Below are 19,506 nucleotides of genomic sequence, written 5' to 3' on the forward strand. Positions count from 1 at the left end.
TTAAATAATTGAAAAAATTTATTTTATTGCGTACATATATGCGAACGCATATATATATATATATATATATATATATATATATATATATATATATATATATATATATAATACTCAATAATTTCGCTGCTCGCGTAATATATACTAAAATGAAAAACATCACGCGCAGCTGATAAAATACATTATTAAATTCATATTTTTCCGTATTTTTGATCTTAACAAATTATGAATGTAGCATGGACACACACCAACAAACAGAGATTTTACCAGTAGAATCGAAAAATGCAGTTGTGGCCATATAGTTCTGCGAGCTCTAAAGTATATACAGAGAGGCGCTGCTGTACGAACATTTAAATGCCTTATGTTAAATTCTCTGCACAATAGGAATAAATATTAAAAAGAACAATTTGGATCTTATACTCATTATATTTCAAACAAGGAAACGGAATATATTAATAACTTTAAATTATTAATTCATTATATATTAATGAATAATTTGATGACGTATGCGCATAAATTCCGTCCGGAGAGATTTGTCCCTTCATCTCACAATGCTGGGCCCTAGGCCTGAGCCCGGTGCTGGATGCCCGGTGGTTCAGTCTCTCTGCTGACAATATACCTATAGAAGTCTATGCATCGGTCATATGGTCGATGACATACTCACGCATGCGCACAAAAATCCCGCCGTCCCGCCTAGACAGATTCATTCCTCGTTCCTCCTGCCTCCATCTCGCATTACGTGCACTTGCGTGTGTGAACAGCAAATATTCCTTTAGAAAGGTCAGAAAATATTGAGCACAATCGCTTTCTTTATTGATTTTGAGAGTTTGTGATAGAGGTACGTATCGATATATTATGTTATGTTGTTTCTACTGTAACACATTATATATTGTATATTATTTCTAATAATTTTCTTTTTCTTTTCGAGATATATTTTTCTTGTAAAGTATGATCCAGCGTTTAGAAAATGTTAGGTTAAAGCCGCATGGCATTAACATCATTTACACATAATAGTTAAAATTCAATTATAAATTAACAATTTTAATGCATTTGTATGTTATTTTATTTAATCAAATTTATAAGATATATAATGTTAATAATATGGAGTATTATCTTAACAGCTTGCATTGATTTGAACATACGTATTCTTTTTCTATAAATTATTTTACAATATTTTTACTTATGTATTTAATTTATGTATTTATTATTTGTTTTTTTTATCTTATTTTAATTTTACTTTATGCTTTATATAATTTATAGTTTTTAACACTTCAAACATTCTTAACCCTTAAAGGTCACATATGGATCATTTTGATCCTATCTATATTTTAACAATAGATAGATTAACAAATAGATTAACAAAGGATTAATATATTTTATATTCTTAATATTTTTTTTATTTGATATATGTTTTTAATTTATTATTATAACAATGAATAATTAGATAGCTATTTTATAGTACATGTTATATTTATAATTTATTTTAATTGTATACTTAAAATTCTCTTCTTTTTCTTAAATTAGTATTTTACACCATGCCACCAAAAAAGTCAATGGAAGAGACAGATCGGTTAACTCGTATAGCAATTGTGAATTCTGATAAATGTAAACCGAAAAGATGTAGACAAGAATGCAAAAGATCATGTCCTGTAGTACGAATGGGAAAACTTTGTATAGAAGTCACTCAAAATAGTAAAATAGCAGCCATTTCAGAGGAATTATGTATTGGGTGTGGTATCTGTGTCAAGGTAATAATTATATTACAATCATAACTATATCAACAGTCATAATTACTATATAAAATGCTTACAATATAATTAATACATAAAATATATAAAATGTTCTTTATTAATTAGTCAAACAATTTTTAGAATTAAATTACTATCAAAGAAAATATATAAATCAAAACATTTAACTTTGGGTATCTTTTACAATGCTTGATCTGTAAATATTATACAATTATAATTTTTAATTACATTAACAAAGACACATTCTTGCAGAAATGTCCATTTGAAGCAATATCTATTATTAATCTTCCTAGTAATTTAGAGAAGGAAACAACTCATCGTTACTCGAAAAATTCATTTAAACTGCATAGACTTCCTATTCCACGTCCTGGCGAAGTTCTAGGACTTGTAGGAACTAATGGAATTGGAAAATCTACTGCACTCAAAATTTTAGCTGGCAAGCAAAAACCGAACTTGGGAAGATTTTCTGTATGTATCCATATAAAATCCATATATAATACATATATGTATCCATATATGTATCCATATATAATACATATATATATATATATATATATATATATATATATATATATATATACATAAATTTTCAGTAATAAAATGAATAATGCAAATTTTTTTCTTTGGATAGGATCCACCAGATTGGACAGAAATTTTGAGTCACTTTAGGGGTAGCGAATTGCAAAATTATTTTACTAAAATTTTGGAAGATGATTTAAAAGCACTTATTAAACCTCAATATGTTGATCAAATTCCTAAAGCTGTAAAAGGTACTGTGCAACAGCTTTTAGATAAAAAAGATGAATGCAAAAACCAAATGGAAATTTGCAGAATGCTTGGTAAACAATAATGTTAATTTTTATAATACTTTCATGTAAAATTAAAATATAATCTAAATATCTATCTAAATATTGATAATCTTGCATATATTTTATGTTTCTATTAAGATATAATTTATTTTTTTTTTTTTTAGATTTATTGCATATACGTGATCGAAGTATTGAAGCACTTTCAGGTGGTGAACTACAAAGATTTGCATGTGCAATGGTATGCATTCAAAATGGAGATATCTTCATGTTTGATGAACCTTCCTCGTATTTAGATGTCAAACAACGTCTTAATGCTGCTAAAACTATTAGATCCCTTATTCATCCAGACAAGTAAGAATTTATTTTGTAAAAGATTTCATTAATTTTTGTTACATTTTTAATGTATTTACTACATTTATTTTAATATATCAGGTTTATAATAGTGGTGGAGCATGATTTGTCTGTTTTGGACTATTTATCAGACTTTATATGTTGCCTATATGGTGTTCCTGGGGCATATGGTGTTGTTACTATGCCCTTTTCTGTAAGAGAAGGAATAAACATCTTTCTGGATGGATTTGTCCCTACAGAAAATTTACGATTTCGTGAAGAATCTCTTGTATTTAAAGTGGCAGAAAGTGCAACTGAAGAAGAAGTAAAACGGATGAATCATTATGAATATCCTGCAATGACAAAAACAATGGGATCTTTTAAGTTAAGTGTTGAAAAAGGACAATTTACTGATTCAGAAATACTCGTTTTGTTAGGAGAAAATGGAACTGGTAAAACAACATTTATCAGGATGTTGGCTGGCAACTTAGCATTGGATGATGAATCAGGTAAACTTAAATATAAGTATGCAGGATTGTAATTCATTATTAATGAAGTAATTATTAAAAAAGTGATGTTCTGTTGGAGAAAAAGGTCCTCTTTTTTAAATAAAGTTGAAAATAAAATTATATACAGAGTTTTGTGAGGAAACTAACAAATTTCAACAATATATATTTTAAAAATATTTCAGAGTATTCTAGCAAAAAAAAAAAAAAAAAATATATATATATATATATATATATATATATATATATATATATGAGTCTATCGACTTTATTTTATGAATAATATCTTTTCTCTGTTTTATGCTTGGATAATTTTTATTGAACATTTTATATAAAATGCTAAGGATCTGTAATGTAAATTATATAATATTTTACATAAAATAAAACAATAAATATATTACTTTACAGAAAGTATACCTCAACTTCATATCAGTTATAAACCACAAAAGATAAGTCCCAAATCTCAAGGTGTTGTTAGACAATTACTACATGAGAAGATTCGAGATGCATATGTGCATCCACAATTTGTAACTGATGTAATGAAGCCTTTGAAAATTGATGATATTATGGATCAAGAAGTGCAAAATCTTTCTGGAGGAGAATTGCAACGAGTTGCTTTAGCCCTTTGCCTAGGAAAACCAGCTGATGTGTATTTAATTGATGAACCATCTGCATATTTAGATTCTGAACAACGTTTAGTTGCTGCAAAAGTCATCAAAAGGTATATGATAAATATTTTTGGTTATGCAAATGTGTGATACACATAAATAAATTCTGAAAATCGCATTTACATTTTAGATTTATATTGCACGCAAAGAAAACAGGATTTGTAGTAGAGCACGATTTTATCATGGCTACATACTTAGCTGATCGTGTAATAGTATTCTCTGGTACGCCGTCTCTAGCAACTACTGCCCATAGTCCTCAATCTTTATACAACGGTATGAATAGATTTTTGAAGCTACTGGGTATTACTTTCAGAAGAGATCCCAACAATTTTAGACCAAGAATTAATAAAAATCAATCAGTGAAGGTATATATAAATATTGCTAATATGTATAAATTTTCTATATATTTCTCCCATCAAAAAAAAATAGCATATACACACTGCATGTACATATATTATTTATATGCATTTATAAAATACATTTTTTAATATAAATATGGATATAATATTTCTAAATCTATTTTAAAAGACAAAAAACAAGATATCGACTTTTTTTTCTTTTATAGGATTTAGATCAAAAGAGAGCTGGACAATATTTCTTCTTGGAAGAATAAATACATGATGTTTTCTACAAGTTGAATGAGTGGCATATAAAAAAAAATGTTAAAAAAGTTTTTTAATCTTTATACTTTTAAATGACATACAGAAATAAACATATAATGTATATCATAAAATATTAATGCTATATATGTTTTATGATAATCTGGAATGTATTATTTAACAGAAATATTACTCTCTTATGCGAATAAAAGAATTATTTTACTTTGCTAGTAATGAAAAATAAACTTATATGTAACAACAAAATAATAAAATGGATTATGTATATAAAAATTAGAAAAAAACTGCAAATATTGATTTTGTAGAAGTATATTTATTAATAGCTAATATGTATAATTTGCATGTATCTGATGTAGAAATTAAAAAATGATAGTATAGTAGTATATAGTAGAATCTCAAAATCATACATGCTAAATCATTCCCATTGTAACATGTATGTAATCTACTAAATGGTTATTTTTATTCTTTAACATTTTATAAGCACTTTTATATTATAATCATTGTGATTATAAATATATATTATTAAAGATAATCAACCGTAGGTAAATTTATATCTGTAAAAATAAATATAGATGTATTTACCATCTGTCAATTAGAAAGAAGAATTTTAATCGTTCACGTATCGTATTCGTAGGTCGCTTCTTCTCAGGCTTCTTTTGCCATTGTCGATTTCGCTGATTTCACTTGTAATCCAAAGGAAACATAACCTCTCTACGCGAAGACAGAATTGTCAGTTCCTGTGTCAGATTCGCGAATAATAAACGTGTAATTTGAGTAAATAAGACAATTTAATCAACGCAAAGATGCCAGACCATTTAGGAGAAGACATGCGAAAAGTGAAGAACGAGGAAGAAAAGGAAGAAAAGGAGATAAAATGTGAGTTGCATCTATCTGACTCTCTTTGTTATCTTATTCATTTTATTATTTTATTTTCTAAAGACTATTCTTTAAATTTACAGCATTGGATGAAGGCGACATTGCTTTGTTGAAAACTTATGTGAGTTAAATTTGTATATTAAATTTTTATTACAAAAAGTTTAAGATTAGATATAGATATTTAAAGATGAATACACATTAATCATATAAAAATGTTATATCTCGAATTAATATTAATATCCCTCTAAATTTTTATATATAAATTTAAATATAATCTTTTTTAATATGCAATATCATTTTTATATTAATTAGGGCCAAGGACAGTATACAAAGAGTATTAAAGCTGTTGAAGAGGATATACAAACTATCATCAAGCGTGTAAATGAATTGACTGGCATCAAAGAATCGGATACTGGTCTGGCACCACCAGCACTTTGGGATCTAGCAGCGGATAAACAAACTTTACAAAACGAACAACCACTGCAAGTGGCACGCTGCACCAAAATTATAAATGCAGATTCTGATGATCCAAAGTATATAATAAACGTGAAGCAATTTGCGAAATTTGTAGTTGATTTAGCAGATTCTGTAGCGCCGACTGATATAGAGGAAGGCATGAGAGTAGGAGTGGATCGTAACAAGTATCAAATTCATATTCCATTGCCATCGAAAATTGATCCTACCGTAACGATGATGCAAGTAGAAGAGAAGCCTGATGTTACCTATAGTGATGTTGGTGGCTGCAAGGAGCAAATCGAGAAATTGAGAGAAGTAGTTGAAACACCGTTATTACATGTTAGTATATTATCATATTTTTTTAACAATTCTTTTTTTAGCAAACTATAAAAGATAAATAATAAAAATTAATTACAGCCAGAAAAGTTTGTTAATTTGGGTATTGAGCCACCCAAAGGTGTTTTGCTGTTTGGACCACCAGGTACAGGAAAGACTTTATGTGCCAGAGCAGTGGCTAACAGAACAGATGCTTGTTTTATTCGTGTAATTGGTTCAGAATTAGTCCAAAAATATGTTGGTGAAGTAAGTCAGATCTTGTGTAAAAATTTAGTTATAAAACTTGATGTGTGCATTTATGACACATGACAATTTGATTTTTTGCAGGGTGCTAGAATGGTAAGAGAATTATTCGAGATGGCGCGAAGTAAGAAGGCCTGTTTGATCTTTTTCGATGAAATCGATGCCATCGGTGGTGCCCGCTTCGACGATGGTGCCGGCGGCGATAACGAAGTGCAACGTACTATGTTGGAACTGATCAATCAATTAGATGGGTAAATTGTCCTCGTCTAAAGATCTTATATTAGATTGATTTATTTGTAAATAAATTTCTTTTTTGTTACAGATTTGATCCACGTGGCAACATAAAGGTTCTAATGGCGACGAATAGACCGGATACATTGGATCCCGCGCTAATGCGACCGGGTCGTTTGGATAGGAAGATAGAATTTGGTCTGCCGGATCTCGAAGGACGTACGCACATCTTCAAGATCCATGCGCGCTCGATGAGCGTTGAGAGGGATATTAGATTCGAATTGCTCGCTCGTCTCTGTCCCAATAGCACAGGTGCTGAAATTCGATCCGTTTGTACCGAAGCTGGTATGTTCGCGATTCGAGCACGGCGCAAGGTTGCCACGGAGAAAGATTTCCTTGAGGCGGTCAATAAAGTCATCAAATCGTACGCCAAATTTTCCGCGACACCCAAGTACATGACGTACAATTAGAGTATATTAATTCGTTTGATTTTTATGCTCGATAAGTTAATATTAGTGCGATATAAATCTTATAATTATTTCTATTGCTGAATCTTTTGGATAAATCAATTTTGTTCTAATAAACTTGTTTTCTGACACAAAGTTCTTCCAGAGTGTTGTTGTAATTTCAATAATTTGATTTTTTTATGGATATAGATCTTCGAATTTTATTTTAATCGGCTTATCAGGTATATTTATTAGTAATGAAAGTGAACCTAGGGATTCCCCATACCATGTAAACCGCAGATTTCTGGATATCTACAAAGAGTGCATTAAATTATGGGATTGCGTTACAATCTCTATATAGTGGATATTTTTAAAATACATACTCGAAGTAAGAGAACTTGCAAGTTCTGTTCCGCGAATCGTCTCGCGATGCACGATCGCGGGCCATGACCAAAGGGTAGTACTATATATGGATTCACAGATTTTTCTCTCATCTTATTTATTTCATCGTTACTATCGCGTAACCATCTTTCTGGTATGAATGAATTTGGTTCGTCGAAATATTCGGGAAGTCGACAAATTATTTGATTCTGCGTGACAACTACTGTCTGAAATATTTTAAAAATATTTAATCTTTACAAGCAATTTCTTTTAAATATATGCTATTCTTTTTAAAGCATTTCTAAAACATTTTAATTTTATAAACGAAATTTTACTCCTCGGGGAACGTGATATCCGCTAAGAATCACATCGGTTTGCAGAATACGGCCTATTCCTACAGAAATAGGATTCATACGAAAAGTTTCCTTTATTACAGCCTTGGTGTATACAGCCTTCCTTAAAGTGTTTGCTGTTATTGGAGAAGTAGGATCTGTTAATAAAGTGGTAGCTTCCGATCTTAACTTTTCTTGGACATCTGTATTTTTTGCAAGATTGTACAAAGCGAATGCCGTGCTATATGTTGTCTAAAATTAAAATCGTATTTTTCTTTATTACGCTTTCATTGTTCGTGATACTTATATTTAAGAAATTAATCAATATAATTTTACGTATAAGACATATAATTAATTTCGAAAAACTTACAGTATCCATGCCAGCGAGCAGCATGTCACATGCCATGCCCACGACATCCTTGATATCTAAATTCTCATTTTTCAAATACTGCTCGAGAAGTGATTGTTTTCGACAAATTGACAAATCCTGATTTTTTTGATTAACCATTTCCAGCGCTACTCTAAAGTATTTAAAAAGGCAATTAAAAGCCACAGTAGAATAGTGTATAATTTGTGAATAAGATTTTACTAGAGATTGATTTCACAAACATAATCGTCGTAAAAGTGATATAAAAATTTTTATGCAATTTTATTTGTATTGTCTTTTTTTAAAAAAAGAGATGGTACATAAAATTAATCACGGCGATATATATTTGTATTGAAAACGTTATTGTAATTAATTTCTATTAACTCACTCTTCCATGTAATTTTGGGCTTTGCGCAACTTTTTGTACAATGGTGTTTCGAAAAATTGCCAAAACATCGGGCCATTATCAAGTTTTAAAATTGCACTATTTGTCGTAAACGCTGCATTGATAAGTCTTGAACTGCGGGAATTTTCATGTCTTTCCTTTTCTGATAAACTCTGCATCCTTATGTCAAAAGCAACGAGACACGTCACTGCCATCGTCAATAAAGTAAATTGTAAACAAACTTTATATTCATTTCAGAATTTATCTTTTATATTTTATGTGTTCTCATCTTAATATGTGTGGCTTTAAGCAAACTAATTAGTAGATTTACTGAATGAGATAATATAATTTATCTTAATAATTTTAATAAAATCTTACATTCAAGGAAAAGACGCGATAATAATGCCAGGAAATCATCGGTTTTTTCATGGGAACAGAGTCGTACAAACTCTTGAACTACGAGATCAGTATCCTCCAGATAATCAATGACGTTCTGTGGTTTGCTAAGGACTTTTTGAAACTCACGGCGCAGTCTCCACCATTCAGTGCCATTTCTGATTAAAAAATTAAATTTATTTTTTATTATTAACGGAACTCGAAGCAATTTTTATCTGGCTGAGGATATTGCGACGGAATGCAATAAGAAATTTTGTAAAAATCACAGAAAAATTTTTACGTGGCTATAAGGCCTCCATTGTTGTAGATATTACTCCTGTCTGTTCTATACTTAAGAAGTGCCAGGTGAGACCTTCTCTTCGGATGTAAGCCTGTTTCGGCTTTAAAAATTTTCACGATATCTTCCGGTCGGTACACCCATACCACTGATTTACCTGGTAATATTTCTTCTCGGACTAAAGGTCCATATCGCTTTAATTTCAACAAACCATTCATATCCAATTTGACGAAACTATATTCACCTACGACATAGCCATAGTTAATCAAATTATATAATTTATTACAATTAAAATGAAAATATATATTAAATGCGAAAAAAAGAAAATATACAATACAATAAAAAGTTGATAGAATTAAAATGGGAATCTCATTCCTAGTTCAGTAGAAAAAAACAAAAACAAGTTTCGCACTTCTATCGCAAATTTGAAAATTTTTGTATATAATTCAACATTATAATAATACTATTCTTACCCACGAATGGCAGATACTTGTACAATGTGCCAATAATAGGCAAAGACTTCGGTCCTGGAATGTCTTCGAAAGGTTTTAATTTGTTTCTATCAATATGATTCAGATTAGTCGAACAAGATCGAGCGTATAATCGTTTTATCATTTCACTTCCTATACGTTGTTTCACTCGCGTATACATTATTATTCTATTCGTGTATCAAACAATATATATTTGCACCTTTATATACTTTGTAAATAGTTTTATTGCCAAATATTACACTTTCTGAAGCAGAACTGTAAACAATGCACCAGAGAGAAACTGGTTTTAGAATCTGTGCAGGCTACCTGAGATCTCGACCGGTCAATGATTTTCTACCTCTCGTTCTTTACTTCTCCGCCTTTCTTTCGTATAATTTTCCGATCTTCTTATTCTGAATCGTTGGCATAAATTTGATGCTAGGAAGATAAAACCTGCGTATATCGTTACCTTAATATTGCTTTTAAGGAAACATGAGCGCAAGCTGACGAATGATACTGACGAATGACTGCTAACGTTGCTTATCGTGACTTTGTTCAAAGATATAATATTAAATATTTACTTAAATTAGCTGTTTATATATACTTATAAGATTCGAAATATCATTTGAAGTCCATAATAAAACATATATATAGTATATATATGTATATATATATATATATATATATATATATATATAATTTTAGTTTAACAATATTTTTCTAACATCTCTCTTTTCTAACATCTCTTTTTAATATAAATATTTTTATTATAAATATTTTGATTATAAATTTTTTTTAAATATTTTTATGAAAAATATTGCTATTTTAATAACATCTCTCTCTCTCTTTTTTCTCTACTCTCTACTCTCCACTCTCTCTCTAATATATATATATATATATATATATATATATATATATATATATATATATATATAGAAAAGAGAGAAAGAGATGTTATTAAAATAGCAATATTTTTCATAAAAATATTATAAAAAAATTTACAATCAAAATATTTATAATAAAACTTGAAAAATGTAATAATATGCTACTAAAGAAAACAGGAAAACTCTTTCATTAAGAATATATTTTGTACATATATTTTATCAAAACTATCGCATAAATTTTTTTTTTCTTTTTCATCTTTTTTTGCAACTTGAATTTGTTGCTAATATTTGTACACCACAGTAAATGTAAGTACCGTTAACAATAAATTCCATTCTCAACTCCATCAGCCACCTTTCTCCTGTACCGTTTAGTCCTCATTCTTGCTGCGTTCGTGAAACATTTCGACTGACTGATCGATAACAAAGTCTGATTAAATATAATGTTACTTTAGAGAGGACTTAACAGTCAAGCAGAACGAGTTTGTTGAAACAAACAAACAGATTGACAATTGCAATTAAAAAAAAAAAAAAAACTGTGAAGTTTTGGTTAAGCTGAGTAAAGAAAATATTGCAAAAATGTGGCTGTTCCACAGTCAGTGCACCAGTAAAGCGCGTCTTGTAGGCAAGACAGTAGTTATAACAGGAGCAAATACCGGAATCGGCAAGGAAACTGCCAGAGATCTCTACAGAAGAGGTATTTTTACAGTTACGTCTTATAATTTTTTAAATTTTAACAAATGTACAGTTTTTTGAAATAAGTTTTATGATTTATTAAACTGAGAGAGAGAGAGAGAGAGAGAGAGAGAGAGAATTTATGTGTGTATATCTATATATCATATTTGTATAATTACGCGAAATTAATTTTAAATCATGATGTTGCTCTTGATAAATTCATATTTTCTAATATCTAAAATAAATCCCAGATATTCCAAGATATTTTTTTGAAAAAAGTTTGGTTTACAGATAGCTTTAATCATATTATAATATTAAAATTTCATAGTTTAATATATAATAATGTATAATAGATAACATAAAAAATATGTAATAAACATATCTCTTTTTATATGTAGGAGCAAGAGTAATTTTAGCATGTCGAGATTTACAAAAAGCGGAGGATGCACTTGAAGATTTAAAAAAAAATCCTCCTTCAAGGTAAAAATAAATAAAACATAATATAATTTAATAAACATAATATCGTATTGTTATTAAAACACCGATTTACTAATATTTTTTTAGATTATGTAACATTTCTATAATTATTTATAATTAATGCGTTACTATAATGTTATGTATATTTAAATCAGCAGTTTATATAATTAATAATTAATAAATTACATTAATTAATAAGTTACAAAAAAATACGAGATAATGGACGAGATAATTTTTAGAGCAGACAGGGAGCAATTTCAAGGTAATCCAGGTGATCTCGTAATTTATCAATTGGATCTCTCTAGTCTAAAGAGCGTGAAAGAATGTGCAAAAACCTTGTTAATGAAGGAATCGGCTATTCATGTGCTAATAAATAATGCCGGCGTGATGATGTGCCCGCAAGAAATAACGGAAGATGGATTTGACTTACAACTACAAACAAACTACATCAGTCACTTTCTTCTGACTCTTCTGCTGCTGCCAAAAATGCAATCTTCTGAGCCTATCTGTAGAATATTGAATGTATCATCGCGTATTCATATTTGTACGTAAACCTAATAAATTATATGTGTGTAATTGATGTTACGTATATAAGTTATGTAAATATAAATTTAATAATGCAGGTAGAGATTGTGCTAATGAGCAGTAATTTTAACGTAAAATTTTAACATAAAATATCATAATGTTATAGATCAATATCTCTAATAATAAAAGAAGATAGCTGATGTACTATAGCTATTAATATATTGCAGTTGGTGCTATACATGATGACTTAAATTTGAAGGACTCATATACTCCTCTTAAGGCCTATATGCAAAGTAAACTGGCAAACATATTGTTTACCAAGGAACTCGCTCGTCGATTAAAAGGTGAATAATAAAGATAAAATTATTTATTATTAGAAAAACTAAAATTGTACCTTTTATTACATTTTATATAATGACACGTTACAATAAGGAATCATCAAACAGTTAGCTTAGAGATATTAATTTATTTCATGAGCCAATTATTTCTAATAATGTTGTACGCTGTGATAAAACAATCTTTTTCTTTCTTCATCTCTTTCTTTCTCTGCTATAATGTTAAGTTATGAAAAAATGCAAAACATTTTTTAGACAGAGATTATTGTGTAAAAGTAATTAATAAATCAAAATTATTTTTTTCAGAAGCAAACATTAACGGAATAAATGTATATTCCTTGCATCCTGGCGCTGTAAAAACAGAATTAGGTCGACATTTTAGGAGAACAATATTTCCAGGTGTAAACACTATTATTCGAGCAATCTTGCGACCAATTTTAAAGAATCCTGAAGAAGGTGCACAAACGACGATATATTGTTCGGTCGATGAAAAAGCAGCTAACGAGACTGGTCTATATTACCAGTAAGAAAAAAATTATGTTATATAAAATTATTTTTTATAAAAAATAATCAATAAGTATAATAAAAAATAAATCGAACAATCATTAAATTAATATGGTATATGACATAATTTTATGGGAAGATGAATGCTATCATGCATATGTAGTATGTTCTTTGTATTTCTAATTTTTGTGTAATATTTTTTACATTTTTATAAATGTCTTTTTAAAAACTCCATTCTCATTTATATATTTCTCTAGATTTGTGTTTACATTATACATAAAAACTTTTTTAGTGATAATTATATGTAATTTTTTTTATTCCTTCTATACATACACACACACATACACACATACATAGATAAATAAATATATATATTTCGAATATTTTTTTTTCGCAGAGAATGCAGAGTTACGACTCCACAGTGGAGAGCACAAAATGATCGAATTGCTGAAGACTTATGGAATCAAACTTGTCGACTTCTGCATTTAAAACCGGATAAAGATTTTGCCACATTTTTAAAAATTGTTTCGTGTCAAATTGCTGATAAATAATGGTGTATAACTGATTAATATATGATAGAATAATATTTGAAATGAATAGTATATGACTGTATAATGATATAAATATATAAATTATATAATTTTAAAAAATTGTTGTTAAAGTAATAAAATATATAAATAAAGCCTTTGTTTTGGTTGTCTTTTAATAATACATACATGTTTAATTCTATACATCTATTATATTTTTAATACTTAATAAATATTTAATATGCACTCCATATTTATTATTTAAATATTTAATATGTATATCTCTCTATATATATATTGTTATTAATATTTCAATATAAATACTACATTTGCTTAAAATTTACAATTATCTGTTAATTCATAATTCGACCAAAAAGGTTCAACTTCATAAATTTTTCTATCAAGTATAAGGCGCAATATTTAAAATTTGATTTATATTTATTATATTTATGATATTTATATTTATTGATATTGATATGCATGACACGTAACAATGAAAACATTTGAATAGAAATAACAGATTGAAAAAAGAACTTCTGTCAAACCATGACATTGAAAAGACTAATTTCTATAATATCTTAAAGCAAGATATATAGCAGCAATGATATAACTGATGACTACAATCAAAGAAAAAAAAACTTTTTTTATTAAATTAACAGCGTGACAAAAAAAAACTAATAGTTTATATTAACATATGATGACGTAATAAGCATAAAAAGTTCCTTTTTTCAATTTTATACTCGAGTTATATAATCGAGTATTATAGTCGTAGTAGAGAGTAGTGGAGAGACCAATCATTAAAATTGAGATTCGTATAGAAATTCTCAACAGAACAAAGTGATCATCGTAACATACTTCTAGAGTGCGCTATATTCTAGTTACCACACTTCTCCCTCTTCTTCCATGTAGTTTTATTCCCGTTATTGAAGTATCTTTACTGTCAATAAGTACTATATTGTCATATTCTTATCGTGTTCAGTGCGACATTTAGCTCGGCGAGATAAGAAGAGCATTTTACTCACGGAACAGTGAAATAGTCTAAAAAAAATTCCAGATGTGGACCTATCATAGATTGTGCACCAGTAAGGCGTGTCTTGATGATAAAGTTGCTATAATAACGGGTGCAAATACCGGAATCGGTAAAGAGACCGCCAGAGATTTTTACAGAAGAGGTAAATATCGAGTTTTAATTTCTACATTATACAAAGTGCTTAGTCATTTGTGTGATACAATTATATTGTAGAAAGAATGATTTCTTGCATAAAAATATAAAATTGAATTATTTTGTATGATATTTAAAATCCTCGACAAAAAAATCATGTTTCACTACTGGGTATGTTACTCCAATAGTACTACAAATGTTTTGTCAAATAAATTATTTACATATACAAAACAATAAAATATATATATTAATTCACAATTTTATATATTAATATATTAATATATTAATTTTATATATTAACAACGTAAAATTAAAAAAAAAGCTTTAAAGCAATCTCTAAATAAATTTAAAAGTATATATTATATAAATATTAAAATATATATAATTTGTACAAATTACAATATATAAAATATATCATAATTTGTACAAATTATATATATTTTAATATTTATATAATATATACTTTTAAATTTATTTAGAGATTGCTTTAAAGCTTTTTTTTTAATTTTACGTTGTTTTACTTTATTTTTCTAAATATGACAGTGTGCTATATAACTATATGTATATATACTACATGTCTATATACGGGATTGTCAAGAAATTTAGATATTTTGTTTAAGGACAGATTTTTTGATTATTTGGAATCAATTTTTTTAGCAAAAATATCAATAGTTTCGTAAGTAAACATGTTTGAAATCCAAAAAAAAACAGTATTTAAAAATAGAACTAATAGAAATAATTTTATAAATTCTGTTTACCTGTGCGTGATATGACAATCAATTATGTCGTAGATATAATTATTCATTATATTCAGTATTTTAATAATGCGGAATATAAGTATATCTGTAATATAATTAAAAATAAATATTATAATGTGTGTGAATGCATTTTTAGGCGCAAGAGTGGTTTTGGCTTGTCGTAATGTGGAGAAAGCAAAGGAAGCAGTGGAAGAAATAAAAAATGATCCATATTTGGGGTAAATATATGAAACTGTATTTAAGCTTACATTTATCGTATGATGCAAATCTATTCTAAAAAAAAGAAAAATATAAAAATTTAAAATTATAAATTATGAATTTCATGTTTCAAAGTTTAAGCGGACATTCAGCAGTTCTTCTAGTTATTTTAATTTGTTATAAATAATTTTATTTAAAAAATAAAAGTAAAAATTCTATCATTTTCAAATGTTGCGTCATATGCATAGTGAAAATCATATATTTTGAGATGAAATACTTGCAAATTTTGAAATAAAAAATGTGAAATGCGCAATAGAAATATATAGATTATTTCATTTAACAATATAAAAATGTATAAATTAAACTTAATTTTTTTTAATATTTTGAACATATAACATATATTTTTTTATTTCTGCGTTTCATATTTTTTGTTTAGGATGATACCTAAAAGAGTACAGTTTTTAATTTATAATGATTTTAATTTTAAGCAGTATTAATATATAATTAGTTGACAAACCATATCTTTATTAAGCAATAAACTGTAGCTAATGATGTAAAGATTAATAATAAATAAATAATTGATATATATATATATATATATATATGCACATATAATTATGTACATACATACATATTAATATGTATATAATTACAAGCCAAGACATATAATTTTAAGCCAAGACGTAAGACACAATATTGTTCTGACGCACATTTGAATACCAGATATTGGAGCAATTAACACAGTTTATTCTATACATATATATATATATATATATATATATATATATATATACATATATATATATATGCTTCGTTTGAAACATGTGGCAAGACACATGACGTAAGACGCAAGACGCAAGTAAACATGTTTACTTACAATTAATCACTGTTCTGACGCACATTTGAATACCAAGCATTGGAGTGATTCACACAGTTTTATTCTATACATATATATATATATATATATATGGTTTGTTTGAAACATGTGGCAAATCAAGTATGTCCATGCAACTTTTGCCATAGGATTGATCTTAATCAATCAAGACCAATAATTACTTTCAATTATTTAGGATGATTTATTATTAATAAATCGTATGACCACATTCTTAATCTTTATCTAAGCAATTATGTTATTTGTTTTTTTTTCTGTATTATTATATGATGGATAATGAGTATTATATATAATAATATATAATGAGTATTATTATACATATTTTTTATTTACATTAATAAATAATTAAAAGTCAGTGTTTAGAGTCAGTGCTTGGAAATGCTTGGAAATTAAAAATGTAATATGAGCATTATAGATTCAAGGTTTTTAAGCCACATAAGCAGTATATGAAGAATATAGTATTAAATTTAATTTAAAAAAATAATTTTATGTTAAGTTTTGTGTGTGTGTGTGGTGGTGTGTGGTGTGTGTGTGTGTGTGTGTGGTGTGTGTGTGTGTGTGTGTGTGTGTGTGTGTGTGTGTGTGTGTGTGTGTGTGTGTGTGTGTGTGTGTGTGTGTGTGTATATGCGTGTTTATTTGCGGTTGTTTGTTTTTTATGTTATGACAATGTTTTAACCGCAAAACATTACTGTGGTATATGCGTTATTTAAAATGTATAGAAAATTAAATTAAACAATTTTAAAAGCAAATTTTAAGAGTAATATATTTAAATAAGTAGTAGGATTAATCGAATATTTCTTTAAAATCTCTTTTATATGCAAATATTTTGCAATATTTATGTTTATTAAAATATCTGCTTCCTTTCTTTATTTTACGTTTTTATTTGTTAATTCCATAATTATCATTATTTCTTTATAAATAATTTTAAACGTATTATAAAAGTACTGACTTTGTTTATGTGATGTCTGCAATTATATCTCGAAACTAGAAATTTTGTAATTTTGTTATTTACATTGCAACGTGTACAAACTAAACGTAAATTATTTCTATTGCCTCTTTACACTAATAACACTTTTAAGAAACGCTAAAGCATTTTGAGAACTAAAAGAATTAAAAGAACTAGTACCTTCGGGATCCCGTTGTGAATTATTTACATATTATTTTATTTATGAAAAACTAAGCAGTTTATAATTATTTTAAACGCCATATTATTTATAATTAATTACATAATTTTTATTAACATTTAGCACAGATAGCAAACAGTTCAATGGTAAGCTAGGCGAGCTTGTGATCTATCCATTGGATCTCAGTAGCTTAAAAAGTGTAAGAGAATGCGCTAAGATGATATTGGCAGATGAATCAGTTATTCATATATTAGTAAATAACGCTGGTATAATGATGTGTCCGTATGAAAAAACTAAGGATGGATTCGAGCTGCAGCTGCAATCAAATCATATCGGACATTTTCTTCTGACACTATTACTGCTACCAAAAATACAGTCATCCGCTCCTGGCTGCAGAATAATTAACGTGTCATCAATTTGTCATCTCCGTATGTAAGAAGAATACAGAGAAATAATGTATAAAAAAAAAATAAGAGAAAAGGGATTATATTATTAAAATCTAATATTTTTAACGGTTTTTATCTTTTTCTTTTTGGAAACAAATTTTTTGGCTAATACATATAAATATATAATCAGATAATAATTACATACTATTAAGTAATATTTGTTATTAGTTATTATCTATTACCATTATCTATTATTATTATTGCAGTTGGTAATATATATTTCGATGATATAAATCTAGACAGATCGTATAGTCCTATGAAAGCATATGCACAAAGCAAACTGGCGAATATACTGTTCACCAAGGAACTAGCACGTCGACTAAAAGGTAAAAGAATAAAATACAAACATACACGCAATGTAAAAGAACAATTGTTATTACTTACACTTAAATAACAAATTATTCAAAAATTAATATTTTTTTTAATATGATAAAGTTAATTTATTTGTGATTGTGCCAAGGTGACATATTTTTCTTGTAGAAAAATTGCATATGGTTCTCATTGGAGATATAAATTTAATTTACAGAAGCAGGAATTAGCGGAATAAACGTGTACTCCTTGCATCCCGGCGTCATAAGAACCGAATTAAGCCGACATTATAGTAAAACGATAATTCCGGGCGCGACGTTTATCTACCGAAATATTTTGAGGCCATTCATCAAAAATCCGATACAAGGAGCGCAAACAACGATACATTGTGCGGTTGATGAAAAAGTGGCTAATGAGACTGGTCTTTATTATGTGTAAGAGCAAATTACAACATAAAATCTATTTTTTTTAATTATAACAATACACAAATGTGATAAATTTCTTTTTTCTATAATTTTTTTTTTTCTAAAATCTATTTTTAACAAATTTATATATGTATATTGTTACTATCATATTTTAATTTTAATAGAGAATGTCGTGCGACCAGACCGCAATGGAGAGCGAGAGATGATCGAATAGCCAAGGATTTATGGAACCATACTTGCCGGCTTTTGCACTTGGAACCTGATGAAAATTTTACCACATTTTTGCAAACTGTCTCGCGCCAACTTGCCGAATAATATTTATTTGTATAGTGTTAATTCATAGTGAAATAATAAATATAATTTCTTGCCTTTGATAAGTTTTTACATTTGGAGTGAT

The 19,506-nt window shown here is 27.9% G+C and overlaps 5 protein-coding genes across 5 annotated transcripts; 4 read left to right on the forward strand and 1 right to left on the reverse strand.

Moving 5' to 3' along the window:
* The first annotated feature begins 678 nt into the window (after positions 1 to 678).
* Positions 679 to 4,952, forward strand: LOC126857503 (protein Pixie). The gene is made up of 9 exons (XM_050606970.1): positions 679 to 835; positions 1,522 to 1,745; positions 1,998 to 2,213; positions 2,377 to 2,584; positions 2,719 to 2,905; positions 2,987 to 3,393; positions 3,799 to 4,111; positions 4,189 to 4,423; positions 4,624 to 4,952. The coding sequence occupies exons 2-9, from the start codon at positions 1,533 to 1,535 to the stop codon at positions 4,669 to 4,671; spliced, it is 1,827 nt and encodes a 608-aa protein (XP_050462927.1). The 5' UTR covers positions 679 to 835; positions 1,522 to 1,532; the 3' UTR covers positions 4,672 to 4,952.
* Positions 4,953 to 5,330: 378 nt separating this feature from the next.
* LOC126857354 (26S proteasome regulatory subunit 7) lies at positions 5,331 to 7,419 on the forward strand. The gene is made up of 6 exons (XM_050606698.1): positions 5,331 to 5,551; positions 5,635 to 5,672; positions 5,864 to 6,346; positions 6,425 to 6,589; positions 6,671 to 6,837; positions 6,909 to 7,419. Exons 1-6 carry the CDS (start codon positions 5,479 to 5,481, stop codon positions 7,285 to 7,287), a joined length of 1,305 nt encoding a protein of 434 aa, XP_050462655.1. The 5' UTR covers positions 5,331 to 5,478; the 3' UTR covers positions 7,288 to 7,419.
* A 13-nt stretch (positions 7,420 to 7,432) lies between these two features.
* On the reverse strand, positions 7,433 to 11,141 carry LOC126857353 (cytochrome P450 302a1, mitochondrial). The gene is made up of 9 exons (XM_050606696.1): positions 11,070 to 11,141; positions 9,875 to 10,420; positions 9,405 to 9,645; positions 9,107 to 9,282; positions 8,732 to 8,936; positions 8,347 to 8,497; positions 7,980 to 8,228; positions 7,647 to 7,871; positions 7,433 to 7,575 (listed from the first exon to the last, which is right to left on the reverse strand). Exons 2-9 carry the CDS (start codon positions 10,050 to 10,052, stop codon positions 7,462 to 7,464), a joined length of 1,539 nt encoding a protein of 512 aa, XP_050462653.1. The 5' UTR covers positions 10,053 to 10,420; positions 11,070 to 11,141; the 3' UTR covers positions 7,433 to 7,461.
* A 4-nt stretch (positions 11,142 to 11,145) lies between these two features.
* LOC126857358 (retinol dehydrogenase 12-like) lies at positions 11,146 to 13,926 on the forward strand. The gene is made up of 6 exons (XM_050606708.1): positions 11,146 to 11,449; positions 11,826 to 11,907; positions 12,144 to 12,448; positions 12,657 to 12,773; positions 13,071 to 13,287; positions 13,666 to 13,926. Exons 1-6 carry the CDS (start codon positions 11,332 to 11,334, stop codon positions 13,817 to 13,819), a joined length of 993 nt encoding a protein of 330 aa, XP_050462665.1. The 5' UTR covers positions 11,146 to 11,331; the 3' UTR covers positions 13,820 to 13,926.
* Positions 13,927 to 14,607: 681 nt separating this feature from the next.
* On the forward strand, positions 14,608 to 19,486 carry LOC126857357 (retinol dehydrogenase 12-like). The gene is made up of 6 exons (XM_050606707.1): positions 14,608 to 14,967; positions 15,852 to 15,933; positions 18,053 to 18,357; positions 18,582 to 18,701; positions 18,902 to 19,118; positions 19,274 to 19,486. Exons 1-6 carry the CDS (start codon positions 14,850 to 14,852, stop codon positions 19,422 to 19,424), a joined length of 993 nt encoding a protein of 330 aa, XP_050462664.1. The 5' UTR covers positions 14,608 to 14,849; the 3' UTR covers positions 19,425 to 19,486.
* Positions 19,487 to 19,506: the final 20 nt, after the last annotated feature.

This window comes from Cataglyphis hispanica, chromosome 21, assembly GCF_021464435.1.
Source record: "Cataglyphis hispanica isolate Lineage 1 chromosome 21, ULB_Chis1_1.0, whole genome shotgun sequence".
Lineage (NCBI taxonomy): Eukaryota > Metazoa > Arthropoda > Insecta > Hymenoptera > Formicidae > Cataglyphis > Cataglyphis hispanica.